Source organism: Cervus canadensis, chromosome X (genome assembly GCF_019320065.1).
Source record: "Cervus canadensis isolate Bull #8, Minnesota chromosome X, ASM1932006v1, whole genome shotgun sequence".
Classification (NCBI taxonomy): domain Eukaryota; kingdom Metazoa; phylum Chordata; class Mammalia; order Artiodactyla; family Cervidae; genus Cervus; species Cervus canadensis.
Window position 1 is genome coordinate 112459274 of NC_057419.1, and position 16394 is coordinate 112475667.

The 16394-nt window shown below is 37.0% G+C and overlaps 1 protein-coding gene across 1 annotated transcript in view; it reads right to left on the reverse strand.

The window, feature by feature from the left end:
- Positions 1 to 3027: 3027 nt before the first annotated feature.
- Positions 3028 to 16394, reverse strand: part of LOC122435693 (EF-hand calcium-binding domain-containing protein 13-like) — a 21768-nt gene continuing 8401 nt past the window's right edge. Inside the window, exons 2-6 of the mRNA XM_043459824.1 lie at positions 12978 to 13049; positions 9925 to 10416; positions 6491 to 6628; positions 5427 to 5498; positions 3028 to 3218 (exon numbers count right to left, since the gene is read on the reverse strand). Of these exons, the coding sequence (XP_043315759.1) occupies positions 3028 to 3218; positions 5427 to 5498; positions 6491 to 6628; positions 9925 to 10416; positions 12978 to 13049 (965 nt within the window). The remainder of the gene's footprint in view (positions 3219 to 5426; positions 5499 to 6490; positions 6629 to 9924; positions 10417 to 12977; positions 13050 to 16394) is intronic.

The following is a 16394-nucleotide window of genomic DNA, read 5'->3' on the forward strand; positions in this document are numbered from 1 at the left end:
TCCCAACCCAGAGATCGAACCTGTGTCTCTTATGTCTCTCTTGCGTCATCTAATCCTCAGCACAAGTCTACAAGGTAGGTTTTATACCAGCTTTTATACCTTTTATACCTGTTTTACCAAAAAGGAAGTGGAGCCTGAAGGAGTTTGTCTGTAGCACAAATGCATTCAAGCATTTGTTTGAATGCTTTTGAATATTCCATGTTTACTCAAAAATAATTATTCTGCTGTTGTTAGTTGGATTATTCTACAAATTTCAGTTAGTATGTACATATAATCATTGAAATCATTTCAATCTTTTTACTGTCTTCATAATTTTGCCTTTTCCAGAATGTCATATAGTTGGAATCATACAGTATGGAGCCTTTACAGTTTGGCTTCTGTCACTCAGAAATACACATTTAAGTTTCCTCTAAATCTTTTTATGACTTGAGAGTTCATGTATTTTTATTGTTGAATAATATTCCATTTATGGATGAACCCTAGTTTGTTTATCCATTTATCTATTGAAGGACATCTTGGCTGCTTCCACATTTTGGCAATTATAAACTGCTATAAATATTTGTGTGAAGCCAATGAGGTACCATTACACACCAGTCAGGATGGCTGCTATCCAAAAGTCTACAAGCAATAAATGCTGGAGAGGGTGTGGAGAAAAGGGAACCCTCTTACACTGTTGGTGGGAATGCAAACTAGTACAGCCACTATGGAGAACAGTGTGGAGATTTCTTAAAAAACTGGAAATAGAACTGCCATATGACCCAGCAATCCCACTCTGGGCATACACACTGAGGAAACCAGATCTGAAAGAGACACGTGCACCCCAGTGTTCATCGCAGCACTGTTTATAATAGCCAGGACATGGAAGCAACCTAGATGCCCATCAGCAGATGAATGGATAAGGAAGCTGTGTACATATACACCATGGAATATTACTCAGCCGTTAAAAAGAATTCATTTGAACCAGTCCTAATGAGATGGATGAAACTGGAGCCCCTTATACAGAGTGAAGTAAGCCAGAAAGATAAAGAACATTACAACTTCCATTATTTGGGGTTTTATTCATGGATTTAAGATCTTTATGTTTCAAGAACATTAAGTTTGGTATCACTTGCTTGTTGCCAATGGATACATGGCTTCATCTTAATTCATTGACACGCCTACAGATACATCCTACTTATAGCTACCTACAGCTTTGGTGCACACACATACATATTTGCTTGTCTACACTATTAATTCTTTCTCTCCCCACAATGATAACACAGAATATGAGACAACTGAATCTGGCAAAATGTTATCATGGCATAATTCTCGGGACCCTGCGTGAGCCAAGTCAACTTCAGGAGTGATTTCCCTGCACCACAGCTTTTTTTTAAAAAATTAAATGATTAACTTATTTGTCTGCACCGGGCCTTAGCTGTGGCACACAGGAGCTGTGAAACGCGTTGCTGCATGTGGAATCTTTAGCTGCAGTATGCGGGGTCTAGTTCCAGGACCAGAGACTGAGCCCCGGCCCCCGCATTGCGAGTGCAGAGTCCTCGCCACTAGACTACCAGGGAAGTTGCATCATGCTTCCCTTTATGAAAACCTCATCCTACCTGAAAAGACTTCATAACTATAACTCTTGAAAAAAACCGTGAAGAAAATTCTCAAGATACAAAAATATTTGCAGCTCTATTTCACCCTTTTCTGACAACCTCTCCTTGGCTGTTTAAAAAGGAAACACCATGCTTTATTTCCCCCCAAAGATGATCTCCCTGTAGATTCGGTGATACGGTAGAGGAGCCACGTAACTAAGTGGGCGGCCTGACTCCCCACACACCTACTGTCTGAATGAATAAACAAAGACGTCTCCCAGCTGGGTATTCCTCCACAATGCTAAATCCACTGTCTGTGGCTCTCCTTCTCTACTCTTGATTGAATTCTACCCTCAAAGCTCCTTCCAGGAATGGGGTAACCAGCAGAAACCTGGGTTATACCATGCAGTATATTTATCTAATGAAACATGAGCTCTGGGTACAATGAGCCATGGGTTGCCAATGGCATCTGATTAAGATGGGGGAAAATGGATTTGTCCAGTGGTGAGATATTTCTTGGCCTTACTGGAAACTTCTAAAGTTCACATATTCTAGATTTTGTTCTTCTAGGAGGGAGTTGCTCTGTAAATAGTTACACTTCAATCTTACTTAACATTTCTTAAAAAATCAGAGCTTGTTTCCAGGTTTCCAAGAGGGAACTGTAGTCCAACATCAGCTCCTGGATAATGGAGTCTGGCAACATCATACAGGAACCTTTATAGCCTTCTAAAGGAGGAAGAACATGTTTGCTGGGTGGCCCTAATTATAGACAACTTTGCTCTGTGATGAGAGTCTCTAAGGGGACAAAAAATGTGACACTGTCTTTGTGCTTCTATTTTAAACAGCTGGGGGCTGATACCTCTGCAAGTTTGATGCAATTTGGGGTGAAATTTTAATCATTATGTTCAGTAGGCTTTCTTTGTTTCTCCCTTATTTTTTTTTCAATTTTACTCTTTTAATTTTGTCATATCCCATTGTCACAAGCCTTGCCCTCCACAACCTCTCCCCACTTTTTCTCTTTTTTCCTTGTCTCCCTAATGGTCCTTCAGTAATCCTGTTGACATTCTCAGTAACGTGTAGACTTCATCACACACACAAAAATATTAATATAAATTAATGTAAAAGTCAAGAGAAAATGTTTGTTCTTACTTCCATATTGGGTTTTCAAAGTTTTTCTAAGCAGCTTGATATCAAGTAAGCATTTTGAAGAGATCTATAATCACACAAGCTTTCAGAGGTGCTTGATAATAATAGAAAGGATTATAACAATAATATTTATCATAGTAATAAGTGACTTTATTGGACACATTATGTATAATACCAGGCACTGGTTTAATTTAATCCTCACAAAATTCTATTATGGATGTGCTATTAATGTACTCCTTTCATGTATGAAGAAACTGAGACAGAAAAACATTAAGATGCCGTAACTTTAAACCTGAAGAGTCAGAATTCAAATCCAGTTCAGTCTGGTTCTAGCATCTGTGCCTTTAACCACTCTGCTATTTGAACTCTGAATGTTCACCATTTGATGCTCACCATCAGTTTGCAGGCTCTGTGTCAGATCTTTAAGTTCCTTTTCTGTGAGATTCATCCCCATGTTTCCCAGAACTGTGTCCAGTTTACCAACATCAATTTTCCCTCCTTAAAGAGACAGGGATGAGAACAAAATATAGTAATTCTAAAATGTGACAAAACTAGACAATCCAGTCAATTCTTCTGTTCAACTAAAAGGTGGTGGTTGTTATTGCTGATTAAATTTTCAGCTGGTTGGCCTCACTGTTGATCAAATTTTATGAATAAAAGAAATCTTTTTTTTTTTATGGTACAGATTCAGATTTTGATTTTTCCAAGCCCTGCCAAAGTTTGGGAAATTCCAAAGGAATATAGATTTTTCTTGAAAAAAATAACAAAATTAAATGATATCTACTTACATAAGGTACATAAAATAGGCAAATCCATAGAGACAGAAAGTAGAGTAGTGGTTACTCAGGGCGGAAGAAAGGGGAATGGGAAATTATTTCTTAATGGGCTTTTTGATAGCATTTCTGTTTGGGGTGACGAAAAGTTTCTGGATATGGATGCTGTCAAGAACAATATTGCATAGAAACCTGGAATGTCAGGTCCATTAATCAAGGTATATTGGATTGGTCAAACAAGAGATGGCAAGAGTGAACACTGACATTTTAGGAATCAGTGAACTAAAATGGACTGGAGTGGGTGAATTTAATTCAGATCAACATTATATCTACTACTGTGGGCAAGAATCCTTTAGAAGAAATGGAGTAGCCTTCATAGTCAATGAAAGAGTTCAAAATGCAGTACTTGGGTGCAATCTCAAAAACAACAAAATGATCTTGGTTCATTTCCAAGGCAAACTATTCAACATCACAGTAATCTAAGTCTATGCCCCAACCCCTAATGCCAAAGAAGCTGAAATTGAATGGTTCCATGAAGATATACAGAAACAAAAAGTATTGTAGAATGATGATTTCCAGAGCTGGAGGGTCAAGGATGGGTAATTTTTATTTAACTGGTATAGGTATGTAGGTATAACTGGTATATAGATGAAGCACAAGCGGGAATAAAGATTGCCAGGAGAAATATCAATAACCTCAGAGGTGCAGATGATACCACCCTTACGGCAGAAAGCGAAGAAGAACTAAAGAGCCTTTTGATGAAAGTGAAAAAAGAGAGTGAAAAAGTTGGCTTAAAACTCAACATTCAGAAAACTAAGATCATGGCATCTGGTCCCATCACTGCATGGCAAATAGATGGGGAAACAATGGAAACAGTGACAGACTTTATTTTCTGGGGGGGCTCCAAAATCACTGCAGATGGTGACTGCAGCCATGAAGTTAAAAGATGCTTGTTCCTTGGAAGAAAAGTGATGACCAACCTAGACAACATATTAAAAAGCAGAGACATTACTTTGCCAACAAAGGTCCATTTGGTCAAAGTTATGGTTTTTCCAGTAGTCAGATATGGATGTGAGAGTTTGTGACCAAGACAGACACTACTTCACAAAATAGCAATGAAAGAATGATTGAATTTGTGAATGAATGATTGCATGGTGAAGCATTCAAGAAATCTATATACTAATAGCATCTTCAAGGAATCCAGAGATTTAAGCACTTACATTCATCAGAAATGACAAATGATAATATAGCTTTTAACATGAGATTCTTCATCTAGGTATAAAAGGAAGTATCTTCCTTTGGATTAATTTTTTCTTATCTGAGAAATCTTTTAGGAAGAGACAGAAAGTTCACTTCTTTTTAAGCATATGAATAAACAGAAGGAAATAAAACAGCATGCCTTCATAACTTTCATTGCTTTTTAATCTCACAGAAAAAAATTATTTATATAAAAAATTAAAACATTGCAAATAATAAAAAAACTAGATTGTGATATGACTATAAATTTGTAAATCAGTGCATGGGAGATTTTATGTATGTAAATTTTACCTCAATAGAACTGTTTCTTTTTTAATGTTCTAAAGCTAAGAAAAACCAAAGTATTTTATTCAAACAAGTTCCTCTTTAAAGAAGTAAGTCATTCATCAATAGCTAACAATGGAGCTAATTACCTATTTGATCTCATTATCATTACCATTACTGTACATGGGTATAGCTCTCTCCAGTTCATAAAATCCACATAATAATTCTGTGCAGTAAGTAAGTTAGTTCTTAGTACCCTGATACATAAAGTTTTTTAAAAATGCCAAATGGCTTGTCAAGGGTTTTGGAACTATTAGTACACAAAAAAAGCAAATTCAGTTCAGTTGAACCTAATTCTCCTCAACCTAACTGCTCTTTCCTCAAATGACTTTAAAATAAATTTCCTACCTACCGTCATATTCAGGAAGAGTTTGCTCTTTAGAGACAGCACTCACAAAATCATCTAATTTCACCATTCCATTTTCTGTAAAATAAAAAGTTGAGATGATACATTCTATTATACTTTTGTGTAAAATGTAACTTCACATTTTAATACAACTATGAAACATATACTTACCCTTCACTTAATCATCAGCTTATTTCTTCTACATAGCCTGTCCCCCTAGATGAGTCTTTCTAAATTAGGTCATTTCATTTCATTTCAACAATTACTGAGGAGCCAAGATGGCGGAGGAGTAGGACGGGGAGACCACTTTCTCTCCTACAAATTCATCAAAAGAATAACTGAACGCAGAGCAAACTTTGCAAAACGACTTCTGATCGCTAGCTGAGGTCATCAGGCACCCAGAAAAGCAGCCCATTGTCTTCGAAAGGAGGTAGGACAAAATATAAAAGACAAAAAGTGAGACAAAAGAGCTAAGGACAGACATCCGTCCCGGGAAGGGAGTCTTAGGCGGCATTGCTTGGGGTAGGGTCCGGGGCTGAGTGCCCTGAGGACAATCGGAGGGAGCTTCTGTGAGTTCCCAACTTGAACTGTGGGAGACCAAAAGAGAGAGAGTAAAATGAAGAAACTTATGAAAGAATTCTGAAATAGAAAAGACCTACCTAGACCCTCCAAACCAATCTATTATACCAAACTTTCCAGAAATCGTTTTTTTACTACTCTCAATTTTAAAATAATGTATATATTGGTGTATAGTTGATTTACAATCTTGTGTTATTAGTAGTTTTGGCTCTACAGCAAGGTGAATTAGTAATACATATATCCACTCTTTTTAAGATTCTTTTCCCATATAGGTCATTACAGAGTATTGAGTTAAGTTCCCTGTGCTATACTTATTAGTTTTTAGTTATCTATTTTATATATAACTACTTCCAATTTTTGTTTGTTCTTTCTCAATCTTCTTTAGAATGACCCATTCCATTCCCAGTTGAGAGATCTTACTCCAACATTTAATACTATCATGTGAAAGTATCTAATTTTTTTTCAAAATTTTGATATTATCAGTCTCTCACCATTTCTAGCAGTGTCAGTCACAATCTTCTTGAACTCTTTATCTGATAAAGTAATTCCTATTGAAGGCAAAATGGACTGAAGTTCTTCTGCATCAATGTAATTTTCTTGGAGTTTTTTGATAGTTTCACAGACACTTCCTAAATATACAAAATGTGGAAGACTATTCAGCAACATAATTTATGTGTCTTAGCAATAATTGACAGCTAAAATCTTTTTCTTGTAATCAGAAATCAAGTTTTACTTACTTAATACCACCTTAAAACTCTTCATATAAAAAAAAAACTCTTCATATTTCTGTTGTATCTTACATTATACCTAATCTTTCTCTTACAGCTCAAACACAAAACTGTCTTGAAATTCTATGAACATTTATACCTGCAGCTTATTTCTGATTAAAATATAATGGAGTCCAAGAGATTAAAACATCAGTGTGCCATGTTTAAATTTCAAGATTTCAGACAAAAATTGAGAGTTCTTTCCCTATCACTTTACCTACCATGTTTTCAGTTCACAACCCTCAAAATTACAAAATCCTAGCAGACACACATGACCATAATGAGCCTCCTTATATAATGTACTGAAATGGGAAAAATATCACCTCTGTTGTATTCTGGCAAAAATGTATACCCTGAATTTATTCATGAAGAAATACAAGAAAACCCAAAATGAGGGACATTACACAAAACAACTAGTCAATACTCTTCCAAAGTATCAAGATCATGAAATATTGAAAAACCATCCCAGATTGAAGGAGACTAGGACACATGACAACTAAGTGTAACATGTGATCCTGAAAGAGATCCTGGATCAGAAAAAGGACATTCATAGAAAAACAGTCAAACTTTTAATAAGGTCCTATATTAGTAAATATTGTATCAGTGTTAATTTTCCAGTTTAGATCATTATACTGGGGTTATATAAGATATTAATATGTGGGAACATTAGATGAAGAGTATGTAGAAATGTTCTCATTTCTGTGTAATTCTTATTAATTTAAAATTATTTATTAAACAAAAAATTTTAAATGTTTTTTAAATGTAAATCAAGTGGCAGTCACATTTCACAGATGCTCAACCATCATCAGTTTATTTGGAGAAGTTAGGAGATAAACTATTTTATACTTTTCCAAATACAGAATGTTAAGTATGACAGTGGTAGGTGAAATCATTTGATTTTAGTGATACCAGCAAGGTAGATAACCACTTTCTACCACAATCCTGTGCTACCCACTGGCTAAATGCCTACTACTCCATTATTCCTTTAATCAGAGCTTTAATTCTTAATGAAATACAAAAAAACTCACAGACAGAAATAGACATGGCATAAAAGCAGTACATCAGTAAAGGAATCATAATAAACATCTTTATGCCCCCTTAATAGATCACACTCCTTTTTCAACTGAGTTATTAGTATGCGTTAGCATATGTATGTGTGTTAGTCACTGCATCGTGTCCAACTCTTTGTGACCCTGTGGATGGTAGCCCGCCAGACTGCTCTGTCCATGGAGTTCTCCAGGCAAGAATACTGGAGTGGGTCGCCATTCCCTTCTCCAGGGGATATTTCTGATGCAGGGATCGAACCCAGGTCTCCTGCATTGCAGGCAGATTTGTTAACATCTGAGCCACCAGGGAATAAGAGTCACTAATGATTCACAAAGCATTCATCTTAACAATTACACTCAGTACTAAATACAATTTTTAAAGGCTGGTAAATTTCTTGAAATAAAATAAATTAAGTAACTCCAGCTGAGGCCTACAGAAAGGAGTGTTTAATTGGGTTCCCTACACAATATGTCCCCTGGAGAAAGGCAGGGCAACCCACTCCAGTATTCTTCCTTGGAGAAGTCCATGGACAGAGAAGCCTAGTGGGTTATGGTCCAGAGTGTTGCAAAGAGTTGGACATGACTGAAGTGACTAAGCATGCATGCACATACACAATACTTCTATGATATAAGAAGTACATAAGGGAAAAACATATACTGGTTGGGAAGTCACTGCTCATCTTTGAGGAATATCATAAAGCCTTAGGGATCTGGGATGTATACTATTAATTATTTTCTCTTGATATTCCCACATCCATAAGAAATAATACCTGAACAGTGTGGAGATTCCTTAAAAAACTGGAAATAGAACTGCCATACAACCCAGCAATCCCACTGCTGGGCATACACATGGAGGAAATCAGAACTGAAAGAGACATGTATACCCCAATGTTCATCGCAGCACTGTTCACAATAGCCAGGACATGGAAGCAACCTAGATGCCCATCAGCAGATGAATGAATAAGAAAGTTGTGGTACATATACATAATGGAATATTACTCAGCTATTAAAAAGAATGCATTTGAATAAGTTCTAATGAGGTGGATGAAACGGGAGCCTATTATACAGAGTGAAGTAAGTCAGAAAGAAAAACACCAATACAGTATATTAATGCATATATATGGAATTTAGAAAGATGGTAACAATGACCATATATGCAAGACAGCAAAAGAGACACAGATGTACAGAACAGACTTTTGGACTCTGTGGGAGAAGGCGAGGGTGGGATGATTTGAGAGAATAGCATTGAAACATGTATATCATCATGTGTGAAATAGATCGCCAGTCCAGGTTCAATGCATGAGACAGGGTACTCAGGGCTGGTGCACTGGGATGACCCTGAGGGATGGGATGGGGAGGGAGGTGGGAGGGGGGTTCAGGATGGGGAACACATGTAAGTCCATGGCTGATTCATGTGAATGTATGGCAAAAACCACCACAATATTGTAATTAGCCTCCAATTAAAATTTAAAAAAAAAAGAAAGAATACCTGAAGTATTATAGATATCCTAAATTTAAATTATGGAACTCTGAGCAAAAATTTCACATAGACTTCATATATACTTGGTTAAATAAATGACCAAAAAAAAAAAAAGCATTTCCAAAGGAAAATAGGCCCTCTACTTTCTCGGGAACTTGTTCAGTCGCTAAGTCATATCCGACTCTGCAACCCCATAGACTGCAGCACACCAGGCTTCCCCATCCTTCACCATCTCCTGGAATTTACTCAAACTCATGTCCATTGAGTCAGTGATGCCATCCAACCATCTCATCCTCTGAACGTGAGTGATTCCAATTAATCACTGAATAAATTTCTCAGCCCAAGTTCAGTTCAGTTCAGTTCAGTTCAGTCACTCAGTCGTGTCCGACTCTTTGCAACCCCATCAATCGCAGCACGCCAACAGCCCAAGTTAGCTCCCCACAAAAGGGAGCATCTGGAAAGGAACTGCTATCAAAACCACAGTATTGTATCCATCAGCCTAAATTCCAAAAGTGATGGATATTCAGAGTATTGACAATTGAAATGTCTACAACTATCTAATACTGCTTACTTCAGCTCATTTCTATAATAACTGAAGGGCCCAGATGTTGTCTTACATATATGATACTGACCCAGAGCATTAACTGCAGTTTTTTCCTTAGATGAAACTTGTTTTAGAAGGCTAAAGCTCCTTCTCACAGCTGGCTTCTGAAGTTTTGGGATACTAAAAATATCACTTTTATCCAGAGTCTTTTTGAGGCCTGAAACACGCTTCAAGTCTTGTGGTTTAGACTTTGAGTCATGAATTTCAACTTTCTCTGAACTTTTCTTAAAGTTCATGCCATCCTTTGAATATGGTTCCTGGAACTCTATATCACCGCTATCAACCTCATCCTGGAATCTTCTTATTTGCGAAATATTTTTTTGTCTTTTAAATTCATAGTCATCATTCTCACTCATAATTTTATGATTTTGGAGGCTCTTTGTATTTAATTTTTGGAATAATGATGATTCAGACAGTCCAGAAGCTAAAATGCTTTTCTTCCTAGATTGTGGATAGCATCCTGACACATTTGATAACTTTCTTGAAGTAGCTTCATCCGAGGCTGCTCCTTCCATAATTGCTAAGCAAGAGAAACATATTCCATTAATTCATTTACCTGTACAACTTGTAATGCCTTTTAAAAAATAATACTTAAGTCCTCATGAAAACTGTTCAAGAAATTATCATTTGCTTAAATACATCAGATGAAGTTAATAACTAACAGAGCTGATGACCAAAAGGTTAACTATTGACTAGGTTAAATATAATCTACTGGTTTAATATAGTTAAATACTTCCATCCAACACTATTCATAGCAACAATGAATCTAAAGCAAAAGCCTACTGAAGTACATGGTTCTCATTCCCCACTCTTCTCCAATTCAGAAAGATAATAGACTAATAAGCCAACACAGATACAAATCCCTTAGTTACGAGGGTGCAGAAATATGAAGAAGTTGTAAAGGGAAATTTTTAAGTATTTACAAAGTTAGAACACTTTATAAATAAAACGATACTCTCCTAAAGTAAGACAGTAAAATAATTACTCTCCTAAAAATCTGCAGCATTTGCAGGAGGTTAGTAACTTCATACATAAAAGAAAATTTTTAGAAAAATATTAATATAATATCCCAATTGGGGCTTCATTTACAAAATCCATCTCATGGCTCATAATAGTACCTTGCATTTGAATAACACATTTTAAAATATTTCAAATGTTACAACACTTGACCCTCAAAATAATTCTATGAGAGCATCAAGTTCCTATAAAACCAAAGAAAACAAGAGACTTCTAATAGAGTAGCAATATAATATTGATTATGAAGACATTTTATTTAGAGAAAAAGAAAAGTTTCTTAGCTTAGGGTGTATTACAATGAGCAATTGAAGGAAATTGAAGGAGAAAGGGACAATGGACTTGATGGACATGAGTTTTAGCAAACTCTGGGAAATGGTGAAGGACTTGGAAGCCTGGTATGCTGCAGTTCATGGGGTTGCAAAGAGCTGAACATGACTGAGCGATTGAACAACAACAATCAAGGGAGAAGCAGCCAAGTAACTATCAGAGGCAAGACTAAAGGGATCATAGAAACTAACCAAGATTAGGAGACCAACCACCTGAGACAAGGTTAAGGGAGTTCAAGCCCTGCTGGTATTTGTTGCTCAGTCGCTAAGTCCAGGGCTCCCTGGACTTAGAGAGTTTGAGAGTTTGCTCAAACTCATGTCCATTGAGTCAGTGATGCCATCCAACCATCTCATCCTCTGTTATCCCCTTCTCCTCCTGCCCTCAATCTTTGCCAGCATCAGGGTCTTTTCCAATGAGTCAGCTCTTTGCACCAGGTGGCCAAAATATTAGAACTTCAGCTTCACCATCAGTCTGTCCAATGAATATTCAGGACTGATTTCCTTTGGGATTGACTGGTTGGATCTCCTTGCTGTCCAAGGGACTCTCAAGAGTCTTCTCCAGCACCAAAATTTGAAAGCATCTGTATACACCTTAATTTTGTCAGAGACCCTACTCTCGGACCATTGTTATAAAAGCCCTGACCAAACTCCCCTGGGTTGGGATGCATAGTTTTTCAGGACAGGAGTCCACTGTGTTCTCCTTTGCCTGACAAATCAATAAAGCTATTCTTTTCTACTTCACCCAAAACCCTGTTTCTGATATTCAAATTCTGATATTCATATTCTGATATGCACCCATGCATCCAGCATGGGTGCAGAGAAGGCAAGCTTTCAGCATCAATAGTAGGAAGTTTACTTTGTCTACCTAAAATTTTAGAAATTAACAAGTAGCAATATAAACATGCTATTTTCAGTCATGAAGATAAATATCAAGTAATCAGCTAAAACATTTGAAATTTTTGCCTCTGGAGAAGCTGAGAGGAGGATTAGGCAAGAGGCTGCTTTTTTTTTTTTTTCTAGCAAGATTTACAGAGCTATATAATCCTTAAAATTATGTACATAGATAATCTTAATCAAATGACATTTGGACAAATGAAACAGAGAGTGAAGAATGATGATGTGCAACAGGAAAACATCAAAAACAATGCACTTAAGAAAAACTAAACATGAGTGATAGAGAAAAACATACTATGGTTTTTTAAACAATGTCAGGATGTCAGAATGACCACAAATTGCAAATTAAATATTATCTTTTTTTTAGTGTTACTACTTTGTTTTAAAGTTGACTATGTTGCAAGATATTAAGAGAAAGATAAAAACAGAAAAAATATGAGATTGTAATATTAGATAATTATGTGAAAATGTTAGTCACTCAGTCGTGTCTGCCCCTCTGTGACCCCATGGGCTGTAGCCACCAGGCTCCTCTGTCCATGGAATTCTTCAAGCAAGAATAGAATAGGTAGCCAATTTCTTCTCCAGGGGATCTTTCTGATCCAGGGATTGAACCTGGGTCTCCTGCCTTGTAGGCAGATTCTTTATCATCTGAGCCATCAGGGAATATAATTATAATATTGATTATCAGGTATATTCAGGGTACTATATTAAATTTTTATCTCTCTGATTTAAGAGCATAAAGGGTTTAAAGAAGTCTTTCAAAACTCATATAATAAAATCTATAAATTAGTATTTAAAGACAATTTATAAACAAAACTTGCTATAGCAACAAGAGATCACTTACAAATATTCTCATACTCTTGCTGTAGTTCATCCAAAGTAAATATAATATCCCCAATATCCACCATTTGATTACCTGTAATACAAAGAATTCCTGAGTTTAGACACTGTATTTCCTTTTGAACACAATACAGCTGCTATCCTATTCTAAAATTAAAACACCACATAAATATGTGCAAGTAGGAAAAAAGGGCCAGCTATTATGGGCTTTGAACAATATCTGGAATTATGAATTAGTAATTCAGTATACACTGAAACATAAGACTTCATTAATATGACAAAATGAAGAAATCTTGTTCTTCCTGACTGGGGGAGATGGAATAAGGAGTGAGAATTATTAATTCTTTCAACATTGTTTCAGCGGTTAATATCTGATATATTCACTGTGCTATATACTGAGGATACAATATTGAGCAAAAGTAGACACGATATCTGCTCTCCTGGTGCTTAACTAGTGTTAATTAATACACAAACCTTAATCAAACAGTTTAAAATATAAATTGCAACTGAGATCAATCCTGTGAAAGTGTACAATATGAGAATATGACCTAGTCAGAGAGGTCAGGGAAACATCTCTAAAAAACAGACTGTAGTTTAGATTTAAAGTATTAAGCAGGACCCTGAGGAAACCATCATTTAAAAAGATATATGTACCCCAATGTTCATTGCAGCACTATTTACAATAGTAGCTAAAACATGGAAACAACCTAGATGTCCATCGACAGATTAATGGATAAAAGAAGTTGTGAAACAGGGAAACTGAGGCTGGGACCGCGCATGGCAGAAGACGCGCCGCACCGGGGGAGAGAGCGCCCGTCAAGCGCCTGGCTGCCTGAGCCACTCGGGCGGCGTAGGCACAAAACGCAGGCGCAGCTTTGTGTTCCGCGCTTTTGTGGAACACCCGAGGGCTGGAACCGCGCGCAGCGCGGGGAACGCTCCATATAGAGCAGCCGGGAGCCTGAGCAGCGTAGACGGGAAAGCAGCGCCAGCCCCTCCCCGCAGCGCGACGGAACTAGCTACCTGAATAAGAGACCACCTCCGCCCGCCTGTGTCAGGACAGAAATTAGGCGCGGAAGAGACCAGCAAACAGAAGCCAAATAAACAAAGGGAACCGCTTCAGAAGGGACCAGTGCAACAGATTAAAATCCCTGTAGAGAACACCGACTACACCGGAAGGGGCCTGTAGATATCGAGAAGTGTAAGCTGGAACGAGGAGCTATCTGAAACTGAACCTTTTGAACCCACACTGACCGCAACAGCTTCAGAGAAATTCCTAGATATATTTTTACTTTTTTTTTTTTTTTTTTTGAGTAAAGAAGAAAAAAAAATTTTTTTTTCTTTTTTATGTTTTCTCTTTTATTTTCTTTTAAAATTCCCTATTACTCCCCCATTACTCCTTAACTTTCATTTTCACGATTTTTACGATTTTCTTAATTAGGGGGAAAAAATTTTTTTTTATTTTTTTTACTTGTGTTTTTTTTTCTTTCTTTCTTTCTTTTTTTCTTTTTCTCTTCTATTTTCTATTTTTCTTTTTCTCTTATTTCCTTTTAAAGTCCTCTATTACTCCTCTACTACTCCTTAATTTTCATTTTCATTTCACTATAACCTTACAAAAAAAAAAAGAGAAGCCCTATTTTTAAACCGAACTTCATATATATTTCTAAAATTTTTTTGTGTGTGTTTTGGTTTTTGTTTTTAATATAGTATTTTTAAGAGTCTAACCTCTACTCTAGATTTTTAATCTTTGTTTTTCAGTATATGATATAAATTATGGACATTTAAGAATCCAGTATTCAGTTCCCATTTTTATTCAGGAGTGTGTTGATTATTCTCTCCCAATGTTGACTCTCCTTTTTCTACCTCAGAACACCTTTATTTCCTCCTTTCCCCTTCTCTTCCCAATCCAATTCTGTGAATCTTTGTGGGTGTCTGGGAAACGGAGAACACTCTGGGAACAGACAACTGCATAGATCGATCTCTCTCCTCTTGAGTCCCCCTTTTTCTCCTCCTGCTTAACTCTATCTCCCTCCTCCCTCTCCTCATCTTCATGTAACTCTGTGAACCTCTCTGGGCATCCCTCATGGGGGAGAATCTTTTGCCAGTAACCTAGAAGTTTTATTAGCAGTGTTGTAGAGTAGGAGAAGCCTTGAGACTACTGGAAGAATGAAACTGAAACCCAGAGGCAGGAGACTTAAGCCCAAAACTCGAGAACACCAGAAAACTCCTGATTACATTGAACTTTAAGTAATAAGAGACCGCCCAAAACCCTCCACACCTACACTGAATCCAACCACCACCCAAGAGCCAATAAGTTCCAGAGCAAGACATACCACACAAATTCTCCAGCATAACCCTGAATGCCAACATACAGGCTGCCCAAGGTCACACTTAACATATAGACACATCTCAAAACTCATCACTGGGCACTCCATTGCACTCCAGAAAGAAGAAATCCAGTTCCACACACCAGAACTCTGACACAAGCCTCCCTAACCAGGAAAACTTGACAAGCCAAACGTCCAACCCCACCCACTGGGTAAAACCTCCACAATAAAAAGGAGCCACAGACCTCCAGAGTAAAGATAGACCACTCCAGACACAGCAATCTAAACAAGATGAAAAGGCAGAGAAATGCGCTACAGGAAAAGGAACATGAAAAATGCCCACAAAGTCAAACAAAAGAGGAGGAGATAGGGAATCTACCTGAAAAGGAATTTAGAATAATGATAATAAAAATGATCCAAAATCTTGAAAACAAAATGGAGTTACAGATAAACAGCCTGGAGACAAAGATTGAAAAGATGCAAGAAATGTTTAATAAAGACCTAGAAGAAATAAAAAAGAGTCAATTAAAAACGAATAAAGCAATGAATGAGATCAAAAACACTCTGGAGGGAACCAAGAGTAGAATAACAGAGACAGAAGATAGGATAAGTGAGGTAGAAAATAAAATGGTGGAAATAAATAAAGCAGAGAGGAAAAAAAGAAGAAAGGATCAAAAGAAATGAGGACAACCTCGGGGACCTCTGGCACAATGTGAAACGCCCCAACATTCTAATCATAGGGTCCCAGAAGAAGAAAACAAAAAGAAAGGCCATGAGAAAATACTTGAGGAGATAATAGCTGAAAACTTCCCTAAAATGGGGAAGGAAATAGCCACCGAAGTCCAAGAAACCCAGAGAGTCCCAAACAGGATAAACCCAAGGCAAAACACCCCAAGACACATATTAATCAAATTAACAAAGATCAAACGCAAAGAACAAATACTAAAAGCAGCAAGGGAGAAACAACAAATAACACACAAAGGGATCCCCATAAGGATAACAGCTGATCTATCAATAGAAACCCTCCAGGCCAGAAGGGAATGGCAGGACATACTGAAAGTAATGAAAGAGAATAACCTACAACCTAGATTACTGTA